The sequence below is a fragment of the Leopardus geoffroyi genome, chromosome B4 (assembly GCF_018350155.1).
Source record: "Leopardus geoffroyi isolate Oge1 chromosome B4, O.geoffroyi_Oge1_pat1.0, whole genome shotgun sequence".
NCBI lineage: Eukaryota > Metazoa > Chordata > Mammalia > Carnivora > Felidae > Leopardus > Leopardus geoffroyi.
The window spans coordinates 41,528,969-41,547,529 of NC_059341.1; the positions used below are offsets into that span (position 1 = coordinate 41,528,969).

At 57.4% G+C, this 18,561-nt stretch overlaps 2 protein-coding genes across 2 annotated transcripts; both read left to right on the forward strand.

Moving 5' to 3' along the window:
* The first annotated feature begins 29 nt into the window (after nucleotides 1–29).
* Nucleotides 30–6,226, forward strand: GPR162 (G protein-coupled receptor 162). Its single transcript, XM_045463061.1, has 5 exons — nucleotides 30–340; nucleotides 1,928–3,260; nucleotides 3,961–4,150; nucleotides 4,783–4,940; nucleotides 5,456–6,226. The coding sequence occupies exons 2-5, from the start codon at nucleotides 2,394–2,396 to the stop codon at nucleotides 6,005–6,007; spliced, it is 1,767 nt and encodes a 588-aa protein (XP_045319017.1). The 5' UTR covers nucleotides 30–340; nucleotides 1,928–2,393; the 3' UTR covers nucleotides 6,008–6,226.
* Nucleotides 6,227–6,872: 646 nt separating this feature from the next.
* On the forward strand, nucleotides 6,873–18,471 carry P3H3 (prolyl 3-hydroxylase 3). The gene is made up of 15 exons (XM_045463060.1): nucleotides 6,873–7,627; nucleotides 8,558–8,710; nucleotides 9,031–9,232; nucleotides 9,307–9,438; nucleotides 9,911–10,047; nucleotides 10,432–10,521; nucleotides 12,427–12,479; nucleotides 12,593–12,660; nucleotides 12,778–12,902; nucleotides 15,775–15,876; nucleotides 16,222–16,372; nucleotides 16,591–16,708; nucleotides 16,791–16,866; nucleotides 17,657–17,797; nucleotides 17,937–18,471. The coding sequence occupies exons 1-15, from the start codon at nucleotides 7,136–7,138 to the stop codon at nucleotides 18,105–18,107; spliced, it is 2,211 nt and encodes a 736-aa protein (XP_045319016.1). The 5' UTR covers nucleotides 6,873–7,135; the 3' UTR covers nucleotides 18,108–18,471.
* Nucleotides 18,472–18,561: the final 90 nt, after the last annotated feature.

Genomic DNA, 18,561 nt, shown 5'->3' on the forward strand with positions numbered 1-18,561 from the left:
GCGCCTTCCTTGCCCCTCCCCCTCCAAGTCACCGCCGTCCAGTTCCCCGCCCCGCACTCGCCCCCGCGCCCCCCGAGCCGCTTCCCTGCCGGACCCGGACCCGGGGCTCACGGGCGGCATGCCTCCGGGAGAAGGGGGCTTGGACAGATCTGGGGGGGGCAGAGACTGAGTGAGCGGCGGACCGAGCCCGGGAGGCTGGGACCGAGGAGGGGGAGGGAGGCCCGGAGGGAAGGAGGGAGGGAAGGAGGAGGGCGGGCGAGCTGGAGCCGGCGGGCGGCGGGAGCCCGGGCGAGCCGCGTCGGGAGTGCGGTCTCCATGGCAGTGCCGGGCGCAGCCAGAGGTAAGACGACCCCCGCCCTGTCCCCCGCGGCCCCCTCCTCTCCTCCCCCCAACCGCCTTCTCTCCCCTCCGGCCGGCCCCTCCTCCCCAGCCACCTGCTGTCACTGCCCTGGAGAACAAGGTGGGTGGCAGGAGGGAGGAGTCGCCTGACCTTACCCCTTCACCCCGAAGGGCGAGGGACCCCTGACAGCGGTGGAGTCCCCCAGATCCTCCCTCCCACCTTCCTCTGATCTTTCTCTGTCCTTCACCTCCTCTCTGTCCTTCACATCCTTCCTGCCTCCCTCCCTCTCTGACTCCCCATCTCTTTTTTCCTAAACCCACCCGCTGGGCCTGGGTGAGGGTAGGTGGGAAGGGGTGCCAGGCTGTAGGGGAGAGTAGTGGGGGGGGGGGGGGGAGCGCTTCTGACCAATTCCTTCCACCTCCCTCTGGCTGGCCATTGCCATGGCAACTAGGGTATACTGGGCTCCGGAGGGAACAAAGGTGGGGGGCGGACTAGGACCTCTCAGGGAGGGCTAGGATCTGAGATTCTTCCACAGGAAGTAGACCCTCTCACTTCTGTGCCCCATTTTTACCCCTATTTGCCCCCAAAGCCATTAGCTCATCCTTCTTGCCTCCACTCTGTTCGGGATTTCATCTGATTTCCTCTTAGTCCCCTCCCAAGGGCTCACTGAAGCTCAGCTTCAGGAAATTCAGGACTATCCTCCTTCCCATCAGAGGGAAACTGAGGCTGGGGCATGGGAGGAAAGAGTGGAGATCTACCAGTGGGATGCTGTACCTTATTCAACATTGGGCTTTTTCCTATTTCCTGCTCCCTCGTTCCATGCAACCCCTCTTCCCTCATAAGCCTTCTTGTGAAGGGTCTCTGGGGTTTTCCTTCTATTTTCAGATACTATCACTTTGCCCCTTCTTTCTCTTCTGCTCAAACTCTCCTCCTTCCTTCCCCCTAGTTCCCCATCTTTCCATTTCTGGATGCTTCTGATGTCAGCGGTTTCCCCGCCTTCGGGTTCCCTAGCCCCCCCCCCCCCTCCTCGGTCCCTGGCTTCCTTTCTCCCATCTTCCCAGGTCCCTAGTGAGCTAGAGGGGGATCATGCAGGCTTGGGGGAAATGGGGCTGAGCACCAAGAGCCCTGGGCCCAGGAGCTGGAGCATCGGGGAGGAGCTGTGTTAGCACACATATCCCAGTTTACCATGAACCCTCAAGAAGAAACAAGTCATGTATCTGCCATCAGTAGCCCTGAAGAGAGATTCAGGGACATGAAGATAGGGATTGAATACTACTGAGCAGAGGATATAAGAAGAAGGGACCAGGGAATGACAGAGGGAGGAAAAAGGGCTGAAAAAGGGTAGGAGACAGGAGGTCAGAATATCTTCTTTCCCTGAAGGTCTGGAAAGCAGGGCTCTTACCTGTGTGGGCTATGGGATTGGCCATCTGGTTTAAGGCAGGAGAATGTTCTGAATGACCCTATGACCCCTAGTAATAGGTTGTTTGCGTATACTTTCCAGAGAAGGGGGCACAGGAAGTCAGCTGGAGACCAGCCCAAGCCCTACCTTTGCCCTCCCCACCACCACATGTCGTTTCTCCCTTGCAGTTTGTCCAGGTGGCTGAGCCTTACCCCCACACCCCTTGGGGTGCCCAGAAGATCCCAGGCTGGTCAAGAACCAGAGGAAGAAGAGAACTGGAAGTCCCGGCATGGGGACCAGAGCTCCTCAGCCAGCCTCGTAGTTGGGAAAGCAGTCAGCTTGCTCCTCCCGCTCCTCTTCCCCTTCCCCCTCCCCCTTCCCCTCAATTACAGGGATACTTCAGGAAGGGCCCCACCCGGTATGGAGGCTGAGGATCACCTCTGCTGACCCTCAGTCTCCTCCCCTGCCCTCCACACCTGACTTTAGCTGGGTCGGTCATGCAATGCTGAGCAGGAAGGTAGGCCTAGCCGTGGCCTGCTTCACTACAGGGCAAGGATTGTACGCATAATGGGTGTGTGTGTGAGTGGGGCTCCAGGGTGAGACCTAGCCCCCACCCCCAGGAGTTCAAGGGGGGGTGGGGGGACCGAGGATAGGATGGCTCGGGGCGGGGCAGGGGCAGAGGAGGCCTCCCTGCGCTCAAACGCATTGTCCTGGCTGGCCTGTGGGCTCCTGGCACTGCTGGCCAATGCCTGGATCATCCTCAGCATCTCGGCCAAGCAGCAAAAGCACAAGCCGCTGGAGTTACTGCTCTGCTTCCTGGCGGGCACACACATACTCATGGCGGCTGTGCCCCTCACCACCTTCGCCGTGGTGCAGCTACGGCGGCAGGCTTCCTCTGACTATGACTGGAACGAGAGCATCTGCAAGGTCTTTGTGTCCACCTACTACACACTGGCCCTGGCCACCTGCTTCACAGTCGCCTCGCTCTCCTACCATCGCATGTGGATGGTGCGCTGGCCCGTCAACTACCGCCTCAGCAACGCCAAGAAGCAGGCGCTGCATGCTGTCATGGGCATCTGGATGGTCAGCTTCATCCTCTCCACGCTGCCCTCCATCGGCTGGCACAACAATGGCGAGCGGTACTACGCCCGTGGCTGCCAGTTCATAGTCTCCAAGATTGGCCTGGGCTTTGGCGTCTGCTTCAGCCTCTTGCTCCTTGGGGGCATTGTCATGGGGCTGGTCTGTGTGGCCATCACCTTCTACCAGACGTTGTGGGCCCGGCCCCGGAGGGCTCGGCTGGCCCGGAGAGCGGGGGTTGGGGGTGGGGCCAAGGGGGGTGGGCCAGGGGGTTTGGGTACCCGGCCAGCTTTTGAGGTGCCAGCCATTGTGGTGGAGGATGCCAGAGGCAAGCGGCGGTCCTCGCTGGACGGCTCTGAGTCGGCCAAGACATCCCTGCAGGTCACCAACTTGGTCAGCGCCATCGTCTTTCTCTATGACTCACTCACAGGGGTGCCCATCTTGGTGAGATTGGGGTCCCCCACCTGCTATCCCTAATATCCAGGCCCCAGCACAACCACCTGACCTCGAAGTCATCAGCCATACAGCAGCTCCGCCGTCCACCTTCCTCTTTTCTGCCCACCCCTGCTACATTTGTGAGCCCCCCACCTCTGTCATCCGTCTCCTGGTTCCCGTCACCCCCAGCCTCATCATCTGTTTCCCGGTTGCTGCTGCTCAACCCTGTCATCCGTCTTTTACTGCCTCCACCTATCTTCCAGCTCCACCATGTACCCTGTGTCTCCCTGCTTCAGCCCCTGGACCTCCATTCTCCATTCCCTGCCACTCTCCGGTTACCACAGGGCCTCTCAGCACTCTGGGTGGAAACCCCAGAGAGCTCACCCCACCACCCCAGCTTTTTGCATCCCCATCTAGTCCCTCTTCCTGAATTTCTCTCTGTGTTCAAGTTTTCTCTACCACCTCTGCTTCTCCCCCAACCCCTCGGGGGCTTTATCTTCACTACTTGCCCCTGATCTTCCTCTGAATCAGTCCCTTTCCCTCTGTTCATCCCATTCCACCTCCAACTTTGCCTCTGTCACGATCCTCTGTGAACCGGGCCATCCTTTCCTTCTTGTCCACCCACTGCACTAGGATATTGGATCTGGGGTCAAGTGGGACCTCTGAGCTCTGGGTCGTGACCCCGCGCCATTCCCCATCCTCCCGCTAGGTGGTGAGCTTCTTCTCCCTTAAGTCGGACTCGGCTCCGCCGTGGATGGTGCTGGCTGTGCTGTGGTGCTCCATGGCGCAGACGCTGCTGCTGCCCTCCTTCATCTGGTCCTGCGAGCGCTACCGTGCCGACGTGCGCACTGTGTGGGAGCAGTGCGTGGCCATCATGTCGGAGGAGGATGGTGACGACGGTCAGAGGAGGGACCGGGCTTTGGCTTTCCCGGGGGCTTGGACTCCCTCTTCTGCCCATTTCTACCAGCCCTTCTCCGTGTGGGGATGGGCTGCCCTTGAGTGCCCCCTGCTGGACGGAACCCGCGCCACCCTTGGGCTGACTCCAGGCTCCCTTTTTCCTTATCACGCAACCCGATGTACGCCCGCCCATTGCTTCCTTCTGTACTGGGAGCTCCCTCCACTGGGCGTCGGTTCCCCGCTGGAAGCCCACACTACCCAGCTTTGCCTCCACTCTCCAGAAAGAGTGCCTGAGAAACAGGCCAGAGTCCTAACACAACCATAAAGGAAGGCTGTGGAATTAAGGGGAGGTTAGCCTCCCTGAGACACACCCCCAGCTACAGGGACAGTTGTTGGGGGTGGGGTTGTAACTGTTTCAATAAATACGTCTGTATGTATGAAGCACTAGGGACTAAGCACTAAATGCAACAGATGTTAGACGCTCCTGCTTTTCCTCTTGGAGCTTACAGACTAGTGTGAACAGAAGGATTCTCTGGGGCTTAAGAAGGGGGCAGGAAGTTTTAAGGGGGGGTAGGGGAGAGGAGGGGAGTGGGTATTCCCTGCCTGTAACCACTCTGCCCCTTTTCTCTCCTAGATGGCGGCTGTGATGACTATGCAGATGGCCGAGTGTGCAAAGTTCGTTTTGATGCTAATGGTGCCACAGGACCAGGGGGCAGGGACCCCACCCAGGTGAAGCTGTTGCCTGGAAGGCACATGCTGTTTCCCCCTCTTGAGAGGGTCCACTACTTACAGGTATGGGACTAGGGAATGAACCTCCTATTGTGGGTATCCCCGTTCTTCTTGTGTCCAGTCTCTGAGAGCCATCCTGACTCCCCATTCCCTAGCCCTGGCCTGCAGGGCACCTAAGGGGTAGGTGAAAGAAAAGTGTGGCAAGAGAGGCTTCCCTTCAGACCTCTCAGAACCAGGTTTGCCCATCAGAGGATTTTTTTTTTTTTTAAGTTTATTTTTGAGAGAGAGCAGGGGAGGGGCAGAGAGACAGGCAGAGAGAGAATCCCAAAATCCCAAGTAGACTGCACACTGTCAGCGCAGAGCCGGATGCGTGGCTCCAACTCACAAACCCGGAGATCAAGACCTGAGCTGAAATCAAGAGTCTAATGCTTAACCGACTGAGCCGCCCAGCAGCCCCCAGAGGATGTTTTGCAAAAGTTTAAGGGGGTGAAGCCATCTTGCAGCGTCCCCACTTAGGTTCCTGCCTTTACCCCCTTTGTCCCTATAGCCCCTCTGGGTCTACTTGCTCCTCTCCCCAGGTCCCCCTGTCCCGCCGTCTGTCCCATGATGAGACCAACATCTTCTCTACACCTCGGGCACCAGGCTCCATCCTACATAAGTGGTCGTCCTCTGATGACATCCGGGTCCTCCCAGCCCAGAGCCGAGCCCTGGGGGGCCCTCCTGAGTACCTGGGACGAAGACAAAGGCTGGAGGATGAGGAGGATGAGGAGGAAGCCGAAGGTGGGGGGCTGGCCAGCCTTCGCCAGTTCCTGGAGGGTGGGATGTTGGGGTCAGGTGGGGGACCCCCACGGGGTCCTGGCTTCTTCCGGGAAGAGATCACCACCTTCATTGATGAGACACCTCTGCCTTCTCCAACTGCTTCGCCGGGGCCCTCTCCTCGCCGGCCCAGGCCCCTGGGCCTCTCACCCCGCAGGCTTTCCCTTGGGTCCCCTGACAGCAGAGCCGCTGGACTTCCTTTGGGCTTAAGTGCAGGGAGACGCTGCTCCCTGACAGGAGGTGAGGGGAGTGCAAGACCTTGGGGAGGATCCTGGGGCCCAGGTAATCCCATTTTCCCCCAGCTGACGCTGTGAGCCCAAGTGGGCCTGCAGGACTCAGATGAGGGGCCCTGAGTGAGTATCACCTGTTCTGGCCCTGAGCCTAGGGCAGGTGCCTCCAGACTCCGGGGAGATGGGCGCTGGATCTGGGGCCCGGAGCCCCCGCTGTCTCCTATCTCGATGACCAGAGATGTCCTACTCACCTTCCATCATCCTTAGCAAATTGTATTAAAGCCTGAAGTGTTGCCATGGAAACCTTGGTGTCCATTGTACTAGAGTGGTAAAGGATATGATTGGAGGCTGGGCGGTGGAATGGCTCAGCGAGGACAAAATAGAGCAGGGGCTGTGGACAGAGGCACAGAAATACACCCGGAGAAGGACAAACTCAAACAGGAAGACATCCACAGGGACGGGCATATAAGAGCATCTTGTGCTGGGCATGAGGGGACACTTGAGTGTGCTGGTTTGGGGCGTGAAGGATCTTTGTTCAGATTGGTGGAAGGTGGTTTCAGGGTGTGATTCCATCTGCCATGCTCCAGCTCTCCTCCTTCCCCCAGATCCACCTAAGGCCTCACTTTCTGGGCAGGAAAGGATTTGGGCCTGACTTGGTATCACAGGCCTGCATCCCATGTTGCATCTTAAAGGTCTTTTTCCAAAAGTGTGTGTGGGTAGGTGTATGGGAGGCTTCTACACTCCTGGTCCTGGACTCATCAGTGTGTGGGCGGGGGTGGGCGGGGCACAGAGTGGAGGGGAACACAGCTGCGGTAGCTACATTCACCCCATGGGCCTCAGGGTTGGAGTCGAGGGTCCTAAGAGGCTCCCCATGCTGTTTTCCAAAGCACCGGTCCCGCTCCAGTTCCAGCCCTTTGCCATCTGCTCTTCACGGCCCGCCTGTTTCTCGGCCTCCCACACTACCCTTCGTCTTAAAGACTGCTTTCTCCACTCGCTGCCAGGCTTCCTGACTTCCCTGGCTCTCATAGTGGCCAATATGGGTTGAATCTGGGCTCCATCAGCACTCCTTGGCCCCGCTCATTCCTTCTCTCTTCCTCTCCTCCCTCCTCTCCCTCTCTCCTTCCTTTCCCCTCCCTCTCCCATCCCCCTATCCTCTCTCTCCCTCTGGGCTCCCGCATTCCGCTTCGGCAGCCGGCCGGCGCCTCCGGCACCATGCTCCGGCTCCTTCGGTTGCTGCTGCTACTGCTGCTGCTGCCTCCGCCGGGGTCCCCCGAGCCCCCAGGCCTGGCCCGGCTGTCCCCGGGTGCGCCCCCCCAGGCCCCGGACTTGCTTTACGCGGACGGGCTGCGCGCCTACGCGGCCGGGGCTTGGGCGCCGGCCGTGGCGCTGCTGCGGGAGGCGCTGCGGAGCCAGGCGGCCCTGGGCCGCGCGCGGCGGGACTGCGGGGCGCGCTGTGCGGCCGAACCGGGGGCCGCACTCCCCGCCGTGCTGCTCGACGCCCCGGACTCCGGGCCCGGCCCGGCGCAGGGGGCCTGGGAGCGGCTGCTGCTTCGCGCCGCGCTCCGACGGGCCGAGTGCCTGACCCAGTGCGGGGTGCAGAGGCTGGGCCCCGGGGGCGCGGCGCGGCTCCGCGTGGGGAGCGCGCTCCGGGACGCCTTCCGCCGCCGGGAGCCCTACAACTACCTGCAGAGGGCCTACTACCAGGTGCGGGAGCCGCCCGGGCCCTTTCCGGGTCCTGCCCCGACCCGCGCTGCGCCGCTACTTGGAGCTCGCCAGGAGAGGGCGGAAAGCCGGCGCCCGGGACTCCGGGTGGGGCTGGGGGGGGGGGGGGGGTGGGAGGGCGGTCAACGGACCTCTCGTTTTGAGCAGGTCCCATGAAAACCACGTCAAGTACCTGTTGCGGTCGCCGAGGGACAGCCTAAGGGAGAGTGGGAGCAAAGTTGGAGCGGGGCTGGATGGGTTCCTGAGACAGGGTGGAAATAGATCGGAGACGGAGGGAAGGGGCCTGAAATGTTAGGTCTTCCTGAGACCTACGTGGGGTGATAGCAGCCTCTTCCTAGGAGCGAAGCGGAGGGGATGGGGGGAAACCCCACCGTTGGACTGGAAGTATTGGCGTGGGGGGGGGGGGCGGTGCGTTGAGTGTGAGCCTTTGCCTGGCGGGGGCAAAGCTGAGGAGCGGTGAGGCCGGACGTCTGGGGGGCGGGCCGCAGCTACTAGTTCAGTAGCTAATGCCTACGTGGCTGGGGAGAGGGGGGCGCTGGTCCCACACACCTCAGCTCAGGGTCCTAGAGACCTGCGGGTTTTACTGGCCGCTCAGGTCTCCCCCACTTCCCTACCGCACTTAGCCATCACTTGCACCTTATCTCCCAAACTCAGGCCCTGAGGTCCCTCTGCCCATATCGCACCCGCTCCAAAGTCTTGAAACCCCTCTTTCCTTAGCAACCAGACTCCTGAACTTCCCCAGAATACTGGTTTCTAGGGGGTCTGGAGGTTAAGAGATGGACAAGTCTTCCAGATGGTCTCGGGGCAGTTCCTGCTGTGCGTGTGGAATGGGAAGGACAGTGAGGGGGCAGAGAGAGAGGTCTGACCCCAATACCTGAGGGCACTAACTTCCTCATCCTTCCCACTTCTCAGCTGAAGAAGCTGGACCTGGCAGCCGCCGCAGCACACACCTTCTTTGTAGCAAACCCAACACACCTCCAGATGCGGGAGGACATGGCCAAGTACAGACGTATGTCTAGGGTGCGGCCCCAGAGCTTCCGGGACCTGGAGACTCCCCCATACTGGGTGAGACCCTTTGACTGGCTGGGTCCATGGGGCTCACTGGGCTCTGACCTGTGTAGCTCAGGTGTCAGGAGATGCGTGTCCTCAGTAACCCTGGATGGAGAGTCCCTCTCTGGGACTTAGCTTTCTTCCTGAGGATCACTCAAGTCCCGTGTTCTACCATTCCGATCCTGAGACCCACCCTATATTCCCCAAGGTGAAGTGGGGTCTGGAGTCCATGCCCCAAATGAGACCAACGCCCCGCCCCTTCTTTCTACCCCCCAATCTTGTTTGGCACCCTACCCCCAGGATCTCGGGTGACCGCCCACCCCCCTCCCCGACAGGCAGCCTATGACGATGGCCTGGAGCTACTGGGGCGTCAGGAAGCAGCACTGGCACTGCCCCGGCTAGAGGAGGCCCTGCAGGAGAGCCTGGCCCAGGTGGAGAGCTGCCGGGCTGGCTGCGAGGGGCCTGAGGAGCAGCAAAGGGAGGAAGAGGAGGAGGAAGGGACTGGAGGTCAGGGGGGCCTCTATGAGACCATTGCAGGTAAGGAGCTGGGGGTTCGTGGTGCCACAGAGAGAGGCATCACAAGCTGAATGGTTCACCTGTGTCCTCTGCAGGGCACTGGATTCGGGTCCTACAGTGCCGGCAGCGCTGTGTGGGGGACACAGCCACACGTCCTGGCCGCAGCTTCCCTGTCCCTGACTTCCTTCCCAGCCAGCTGAGGCGGCTGCACGAGGCCCATGCTCAGGGTCAGTTGGGGAAGGGTGACTGGGGTTGGAAACAGGGGAAGTGAAGGTTTGCCTCTGATGGTATCCTGAGCCCCATCTCTGCATCCCTCCCATCTGTCTCTGGATCTCTAGTCGGTCAGGGCTCCGTGGGGACCATCACTCCAGGAGAACTCTCGTTTGCTCTCCTTTGGCGCCGTTGTGGAAAGCTCGGGAGATGGGTCACAGGGCTCCTTCTGCCCTTGCTGCTTCTCACCTTCCTTTAATCTCTCCTCTCTTCCTCCCCTTTGAACTCTGCCTGTACAGCTCAGGTATGTTTGAGTAAGCTCTGGAGAGAAGCAATGGATGAGTGTGCCTGCCAGGGGGAATGGGGGCTCTGGAGTTGTTTGGCATTGGGAGACCACCTTCTCTGGCTCGGCCTCTGTCTCCCCGTCTTCTCTGCCTCTGCCCTTCTCAGTCTCTGGGCCCCGCCCCCACCCTCTTGCTCTGTCTCCAGTGGGGAATCTGTCCCAGGCTATGGAAAATGTCCTGAGTGTCCTGCTCTTCTACCCGGAAGATGAGGCTGCCAAGAAGGCTCTGAACCAGTATCAGGCCCAGCTGGGAGAGCCGAGACCTGGCCTCGGGCCAAGAGAGGTAACCCCCGGCTCCATCCTCACTCTGTGAGGTAACCCGAAATCAAATACACCTGCGGAGTCACCCGGACTCTGTCTCCCCATCTGGTCCACTACAGGCAACCCCAGATCCGCATCGGACTTGTCTCTGCTCCCTGCCCCCCACTTCAGACTCTCCTTCCCGAGTCCATGTGCCAGCCATCCCCCTTCCCTGAACTTCACCACTCCTTGCCCCTGCCTTATGTGTCCTCCTGTGCGTGCACACAGATGCGCGCGCGCGCGCGCGCGCGCGCGCGCGCGCACACACACACACACACGCTCCTCCCCCCACCATCCTCCAGCCTTAACTTCCCTGCCCCAGTCTCCTTGTCTCACCCCCTTCTCCCTGCTGCCCACCCTGCCTCAGGACATCCGGCAATTCATCCTTCGATCCTTGGGGGAGAAGAGACAGCTCTACTACGCCATGGAGCACCTGGGGACCAGCTTCAAGGATCCTGTGAGTATCTCCCCTTCTCTCCATCCTACTTTTCAGTGCGCCCCCAGGAGGAGGAGAACAGTGATGCCATCCATTTGTTTCCCACCCTCCCTGGAGGCTTGGAGAGGAGTCTGCATTCCCAGTTTTTCAGGGACAGAGGCAGGTACCTGTAGTAGAGGGCAGCTTTGGGGTCATGCAGGCCTAGGTGTTGGTCTCTTCTCTGCCATAAACAAGCTCTGGACCCTCACTCGCCTCAGCCTCAATTTCCTTACCTGTAAAATGGGAACATCACACCTGTCTCATGGGACTCTTGAAACCATAGCACTTGCTAGAAATTAGAGAAGGTTCTGTTGCTGCTGCTTTCATTACTGTTCTTTTTATTGTAGTCATACGAGGAAACGAAAGGGCAGAGTTTTGTTCATTGCTAGGATGATAGCATAAAGCAGGTTTTCTCAACCTTCTTGGCACCATTGACTTTTTTGACTTGATAATTCTTTGTAGGGGAGCAGAAGGGGGCTTTCCTAGGCATTGTAGAATGTTCAGCAGCTCCCTTGGCCTCTACCCAATAGATGTCAATAGCACTTTCTGAGTCATGACCATCAAAAATGTTTCCAGACATTGCCAAATGCCCCTGTGGGGCAGAATCTCCTTGTTTGAGATCCTCTGGTTCAAAGCATAGCCTCTAAAGCTAGTTTAGTATGTATGTATGTATGGATGGATGGATTTTAAGAAGGCTCCACACCCAACATGGGGCTGGACCTCAGGATCCCAAGATCAAGAGTCACGTGCTTTACTGACTGAGACACTAGGTGCCCCTCTAAAGCTAGTTTGAGTCTCAACTCTGTCACTGACTAGCTGTGTGATCTTGGGCATGTTACTCTACCTCTCTGTGTCTTAGAGTCTTTTTTTTTTTTTTTTTTAATGTTTGTTTATTTTTGAGAGAGAGACAGAGAGACAGACACAGAGCATGAGCAGGGGAGGGGCAGAGAGAGGGGGAGACACAGAATCTGAAGCAAGCTCCAGGCTCTGAGCTGTCAGCACAGAGCCCGACTCAGGGCTCAAACCCACGAACCTCAAGACCATGGCCTGAGCTGAAGTTGGACATGCAACTGACTGAGCCACCCAGGTGCTCCTGTCTTTTTTTTTTTTTTTTTAAGTTTTATTATTTATTTTGAGAGAGACAGAGAGACAGACAGAGAGAGAGAGAGAGAGAGAAAGAGAGCCCATGAGCAGGGGAGGGGCAGAGAGAATCCCAAACAGGCTCCACACTGTCAGTGCAGAGCCCAATGTGGGGCTCAAACTCAAGAACCGTGAGATCATGACCTGAGCTGAAATCAGGAGTCAGGACACTTAACTGGCTGAGCTACCTAGACACTCCTTAGTCTTCAACTGTAAAATGGGCACATTAAGACAAGGTGTTTCATAAGATTGGAGCACCTGGGTGGCTCAGTCGGTTGAGCATCTGACTTCGGCTTGGGTCATGATCTCACGGTTTGTGAGTTCAGGCCCTGTGTCGGGCTCTGCTGACAGCTTAGAGCCTGGAGCCTGCTTCGGATTCTGTGTCTCCCTCTCTCTCTGCCCCTCCCCTGTTCACGTTTTGTCTCTCTCTCTCTCTCGCTCTCTCAAAAACGAATAAATGTTAAAAAATTTTTTTTGATAAAAGGTGTTTCATAAGACTATTGTGGACATTAAACAATAAAGTTTCATGTAGTCCACTTTTGTGTATAAAGTTGTTAGAACAGCACCTGACAAATACTTCTATGTAAGCAGTTGTTGTTGTTACAGAGTTTGGCCCAGCACCCAGGGCTCCTGACAATGAGTCTGGGGCTTTTCTCACCTCTACCTTCCTCTCTGAAAGTTCAGAGTCTAATGTCAGGGGTTCAGGCTGGATGTGGTGGGTGATGGTGCTTTTCCTGACTGTCCCAGGATTCCTGGACCCCAGCAGCTGTCATCCCAGAGGCACTTAGAGAAAAGCTCAGGTAGGAGATGCCCTGTGGTGGGAGTGGCCTGGCCTGAGCTGGAAGGTGAGGGAGGGGTCCTGGAAGGTCTGGACTGGCCTGTGCATCCACTGAGTATGTCTCTCACCCCTGAGAGAGGATCAAGAGAAGAGGCCTTGGGACCATGAGCCGCCACAGCCAAAGCCCTTGACCCACTGGAAGGGTAAGTTCCCAGGAGAGCAGGAAGCAGGAGCTGAGAGGGCCCGGGGGCCGCCAGCTACTGCTGGGTCTGCCCCCAGGGGGGCGCTCAACGCTCTCTGTCCTGTTCCTTCCCCTGCAGATGTCCTCCTCCTGGAGGGAGTCACCCTGACCCAGGATGCAAGACAGCTGAATGGGTCAGAACGGGCCGTGTTGGACGGGCTGCTCACCCCAGCTGAGTGTGGGCTGCTGCTGCAGCTGGCCAAGGTAAGAAGACCTGTGAGTAGGCACTGTTGGCTAGTTAGGGACCTCAGGCTCAGCACACCCAGCCTGCCCCCTGTTCTGTCATCTCTGGTTCTCCAGGGGCCCTGCGCCTGCCCCTACCTCGCCGCTGTGGACAAGTTCCCTTCCTCTTAGCTGAGGTGGGGTGGGTGGACACTCTTTACAAAGGAATTTTGCTAGAAATTGATAGGAAGAACAAAACAAAAACCATGAAGGGATAAAAAAGGGTGAGTGTGCGGGCGAGGATTCCTTGATTAGCCGAGAGTTTAATTATCGGCTTGGCTGATAGCTTAGCAGACGCACAGGCGTCTTCTTCCATCCATCGTATCCCCTGCTCGTTTGGGTTGAATGATCCATATTCACCAGGTTGAGTCTCAGTGTGCCTTCCACACACACTCACTGAGTATCTGCTGTGCACTCAGAACTACTGGGTTACAGGGGGAGGTAGATGAATGTAGACCTGCCTTCAGGACCTCACTGCATAGAGAAAGAATCAGACACCGAGACACATAATTAGAGCGAGGGGTAAGTTTGCTACATGTACCCATCCAAACAGAAGCACCAAAATGAAAAGTCACAGAAGGCTTACTGGGCGGAGGGAGGTGGGCTGGCATTTGAGCTCAGTCTTAAGGATGAGTTAACAAGCAGAGAAGGGGAAGAAAGCCAGGCTGGAAGGGGGAAGGACAGGGGGTACTCTGGCAAGTGCAGTAGAGCATGGGAGTTAAGAGCATGGGACAGTGATTACCTGGGTGAGCTCACGCGGTGTATTTTCATGTCTCTGAGCCTAGTTTCTTGAGCTGTAAAACAGGGATAAAGGCAGTGGTTCTTTTAGGGTGGTTGTGAGGTAGTACATGGTAAAGGTGTTAGAAGAATATAAAAAGTGCTTAGGGTTAGCCATTATCTATTATCTATCTATTATCTATTATCGCTATTAGCATCAGGCTGTGGATCATCCAGAAGAGGTCCAGGGGAGAGAACCCAAAGGTGGAGGTACAGAAGAGATGGCGAAGGGCCTCCTGTACCCTACCAGGGAGTTTGTAGGTGGTAGACAGTTTATTGGAGAATTTAAGGAGGGGTTGAGCAGGGTCCTGAGTCACCATCCTGCAGAATTGGTAGATCCCTCTAGTGGCACTGTGGAGAATGCAGTGGGCGAAGAAAGTAAGGGGAGAGGCTTCTGGGGTGATGCAAGCATGCCACTGCCTTAGGTTAGATCTTCATTGCAAGGAAATGGAGAGAGGGGACAGATGAGAAAATATTTAGAAAGTCAAAGATAGAGAAGTTCAGGACTAAAGGATAGAGTCAGGGATAACTCCCAAGTATCGGACTTTCTTTCTGTTCCTTCATCACACTATATTCATTCAGGCCTCAGGACCTTTGCACTTACTATTTCTGCAGCCTGGAACATTTTCTCTCTCACATGTTGAAGTGGCTCCTTCATACCATTTGCTTTTTTTTTTTTTTTAATTTTTTTTTAATGTTTATTTATTTTTGAGACAGAGAGAGACAGAGCATGAATGGGGGAGGGGCAGAGAGAGAGGGAGACACAGAATCAGAAGCAGGCTCCAGGCTCTGAGCCATCAGCCCAGAGCCTGACGTGGGGCTCGAACTCACGAACCCTGAGATCGCGACCTGAGCTGAAGTCGGACGCTCAACCGACTGAGCCACCCAGGCGCCCCATACCATTTGCTTTCAATTTGGATGTCACCTCATCAATTAGCTGTCCCCTAACCACTGCCTGGGTACTCTCAAGGTTGAAACCCCGTTTTAATTTTCTTTTCTTTCTTTTTTTTTAATTTTTTAATGTTTATTTTATTTTTGAGGGAGAGAGAGACAGAGCATGCACAGAGGAGGGGCAGAGAGAGAGAGTCACAGAATCTGAAGCAGGCTTCAGGCTCTGAGCTGTCAGCACAGAGCCCAACACAGGGCTTGAACTCACAAACTATGAGATTGTGACCTGAGCCAAAGCTGACGCTTAACCGACTGGGCCACATAGATGCCTCCGTTTTTTTCTTTATACCACTTGTCACCATCTGAATTGATCTGGCTTGTTTATTCATTTATTATCTCAACATATGAACTGCATGAGAGCAGGGACCTTTTCATGTTCGCAGCTGTGTACTCAGTGCCTAGAACAGTGCCTGACATATAGTAAGCACTCAGTACAAATTTGTTGAATGAATAAGTACAAGGAGAGAAGGTTAGATGGCTTGGGTGACCATGGAATTTATATGCAGGGTTACAGGTAGTGGTTTCAAAAAGCAACCAAAAGAATAGGTGTCAGGAAAAGGACATCCAAATACCGGGAGACCCCCAGGTAATGAGACTCGCATAGGTGGTTGGGTAATTGGGACTCAGCATCAAGGGTCCTCACATTCTCCAAGAGTGTGTCAGGTGGGAAAAGGTCAGAGACCTGCTGTCTCCCCACCTTGAGCTGGTTGGGACCTTGCCTGACTATCAAACCTCCTGCTAGGGCCTTGTTTCTGGAGAGACTCCTGTATTATTAGCTCATCAGGAGTGAATGCTCAAGCCCTTCCTGCCCCGCTTCCCCAACAGCCCTTAGCCTCTCAGAGGCCCCTTCCCCACTGTAGGAAGCTCTCCAGCGTTCTGGGCATAGAAGCCCCGGTGAGTGGGATTCCATATCTTTACCAGAGAGTGACAATACAGACATGAAGATAGTCATTCTGCATGAAGGGCAGCAGCTCAGGGAGGGGGGCCACCAGAGAACCTTGGGGGCTTCTAGCTTCTTGCAGGAAGCGGGAGGATTGGAGGAAGGTCTTGTATCCCTGTGGGCAGTGAGGTGGGAGATAGCCTGGGACCCAGGGAGTATAACTCCACAGCCGACTCTCTCCCTCCACAGGATGCCGCTGAGGCTGGAGCCAGGTCTGGCTATCGTGGCCGCCGCTCCCCTCACACCCCCCACGAACGCTTTGAGGGGCTCACAGTGCTCAAGGCTGCACAGGTGAGAGGAAGCCCCCCTGCCCTGGTCTGAAGCCCAGAACCGGAGAAGAGGGTATGCAGGAGGCTGGGAACCCGGGCCTGGGCCTCTCCTGTGGAAGGGCTCTCCGGAGACCGAGAGTACCCGAGTCCTCTGCCTAGAGTTGGGGGTGGGGTAGGCGTTCTGAGATGTAGGGACCTGGGTTATGGTCACAGAGCCAATGGAAGGGGCAGTTTGAGCTGATGGACAGAGCCGGTTGCTGAGACTCCAAACCCGTGGGTGGAGAGCAATGGAAGTAGGGCAGGGGCTGGGTCTGGGCTGTCCTTCCATGGTCCCCTCCTTTCCCGCCCTTCCTTTCTCCGCTTGCAGCTGGCCCGGGCCGGGGCCGTGGGCAGTCAGGGGGCTAAGCTGCTTCTGGAGGTGAGCGAGCGCGTCCGGACGTTGACACAGGCCTACTTTTCCCCGGAGCGGCCCCTGCATCTTTCCTTCACCCACCTGGTGTGCCGGAGTGCCATAGAAGGTAATTGCCAGGGACCCCAGCTGTTCCTCCCCAACCTCGAGCCCCTGTTGGGCACTGCACACCCTCAGCAGCCCCCGCACTCTGTGGGTTTTCTGACTCCCCTGCCCCGGTGAGGGCCTGGCTGCTCGGCCCGGCAGTGATCCCCCGAAGCCGCAGGGTGGGTGTGGATGGCAGTGGATGGGCCCCGGGGGTGTTCACCAGGCCCCTTTGCTTCCCAGGAGAGCAAGAGCAGCGCATGGACCTGAGTCACCCGGTGCACGCAGACAATTGCGTGCTGGACCCCGACACTGGGGAGTGCTGGAGGGAGCCCCCGGCCTACACCTATCGTGACTACAGGTGGGCGCCCCCCACCCCCAGGGGTCAGGCAGGCGGGCCTGGGTTGGGGGTCTCACCGCCTGTTGTCTCCTTCCCTTTCCAGTGGGCTCCTCTACCTCAATGATGACTTCCATGGTGGGGACCTGTTCTTCACAGAGCCTAACGCCCTCACGGTCACAGTAAGCGGGGTAGCGGGTGTGGGGGTGTCACAGGGAGCCCAGCTGTGGACTCAGGATTCAAAACAGAAGGTTCCCAGAGGCAAATGCAGGGAAATGGCCTGGGGCCACCTTAACCCTTTCCTTTTCTGGCCTCCCCAGCCCTTTCCACCACTCGTCTGTGTTCAGGGGCTCTCTTAGAGGTTGATTACCCCTCCTCAGGGGATCTCGAGTGGCCCCTCCACACCCTGCCTTCAGTGTTTGCCTCACCTCCTTAGGTAGAGTGGGTAAAGCACAGGACCCCCAACCCTATTCCAGGCATAAACCAGGGGCTAGAATTGGGCAGAAGGAGAGGGGCAGTGAGTTTTCATCATTTATTTCTCCATTTTACCCACTTAGCTTCTTCTCCGCTAATGCCAGCTACTGATAATCCAAGGCCTCCTTGAGGTGGAAAAATGTCCCCAAGATCCTTATCCCCAGTACCCAGAGTCTGGTACTGCATTCGCACCCTCAGATTGCATCACCCTGGGTCCAAAGGGTTGGGCAGGGGTTGGGAAGGGACCAGCAGGAGGCCCTCCATGGAGGCCCCTTTTCTTTAGCTCCCAACTCCTCTAGCCTTGGTCTGGCACTTGTGCTCCTCGGGTTGAGGCCGATTTCTCATTTCCCCCAAGATAGGCCCTGAACTCAGGAATGGGAAGTGATGGGTAGGAGAGCTGAACATTTTGTGCCCCTGCCCCCATCCTGCTCTAGGCAGTCGGGGCCAAGTTCTCTGAGAGCACCTATCCCTGGAGCTGAACCTGCCCTCGCCCCCCAGGCTCAGGTTCGTCCTCGCTGTGGACGCCTTGTGGCCTTCAGCTCCGGTGGGGAGAATCCCCACGGTGTGTGGGCTGTGACGCGGGGACGGCGCTGCGCCCTGGCACTGTGGCACACCTGGGCACCTGAGCACAGGGAGCAGGTGAGGAGGAGCGGGAGCAGGAAGGGATGGCCCTCCTGGTGTGTGAAGGATGAGGGGCAGGGGCTGAGATGCCCCAGGGAGGGTCCTTGGGGCAAGGTGATGCAGGGGATTGGGCCAGACTCTCCTCCCCACTCCCTAGGAGTGGACAGAAGCCAAAGAGCTACTGAAGGAGCCAGAGGAGGAAGAGGAGGAGGAGGAGGAAGAGGAAGAAACGCCAAGCAGAGACCCTTCCCCAGAACCCCCCAGCCGCAGGCTTCAGCGGGTCCAGGACAGAGTTGGGAAACCACCTCGGGTCCGAGAGGAGCTGTGAGGGACTGAGCCAGCTCCTTGGGGAGGTGGCCACTTGACTTGTGAAGGGCCACCTTGATGCCAGGACCCACGAGAAGCCCCCATGTGATGAGAGCAGAACAGCGAGCTCTCTGTCCCTGCACCCCTACTCCCTTGGGGATCACAAGGGCTGTCCAGCCCTGGACTCAGAGGACAGTGCACAGACGAGCCTAGAGCTCACGAGGCCTGGCTGATGGACCTCCAGCCCTAGGACAGACCGAGGACACTATGCCTCCCTGGAACGAAATGGCAGGGATAGGACCCGACTGCTTCCAATGTGGAGGATGAGAGGGAGGATAGCCCCAGTGCCCTGTCCCAGCCTGTAATAAAGAGCTGAAGATCCCTCAGCCAGGGCCCGATGGAGTGTATCACAGTGTCTCTGGTGTCTGCAGAGGGGAGTGGCTGTGGCTGGCCTGGGAGGAGACAGGTGTCTTTGG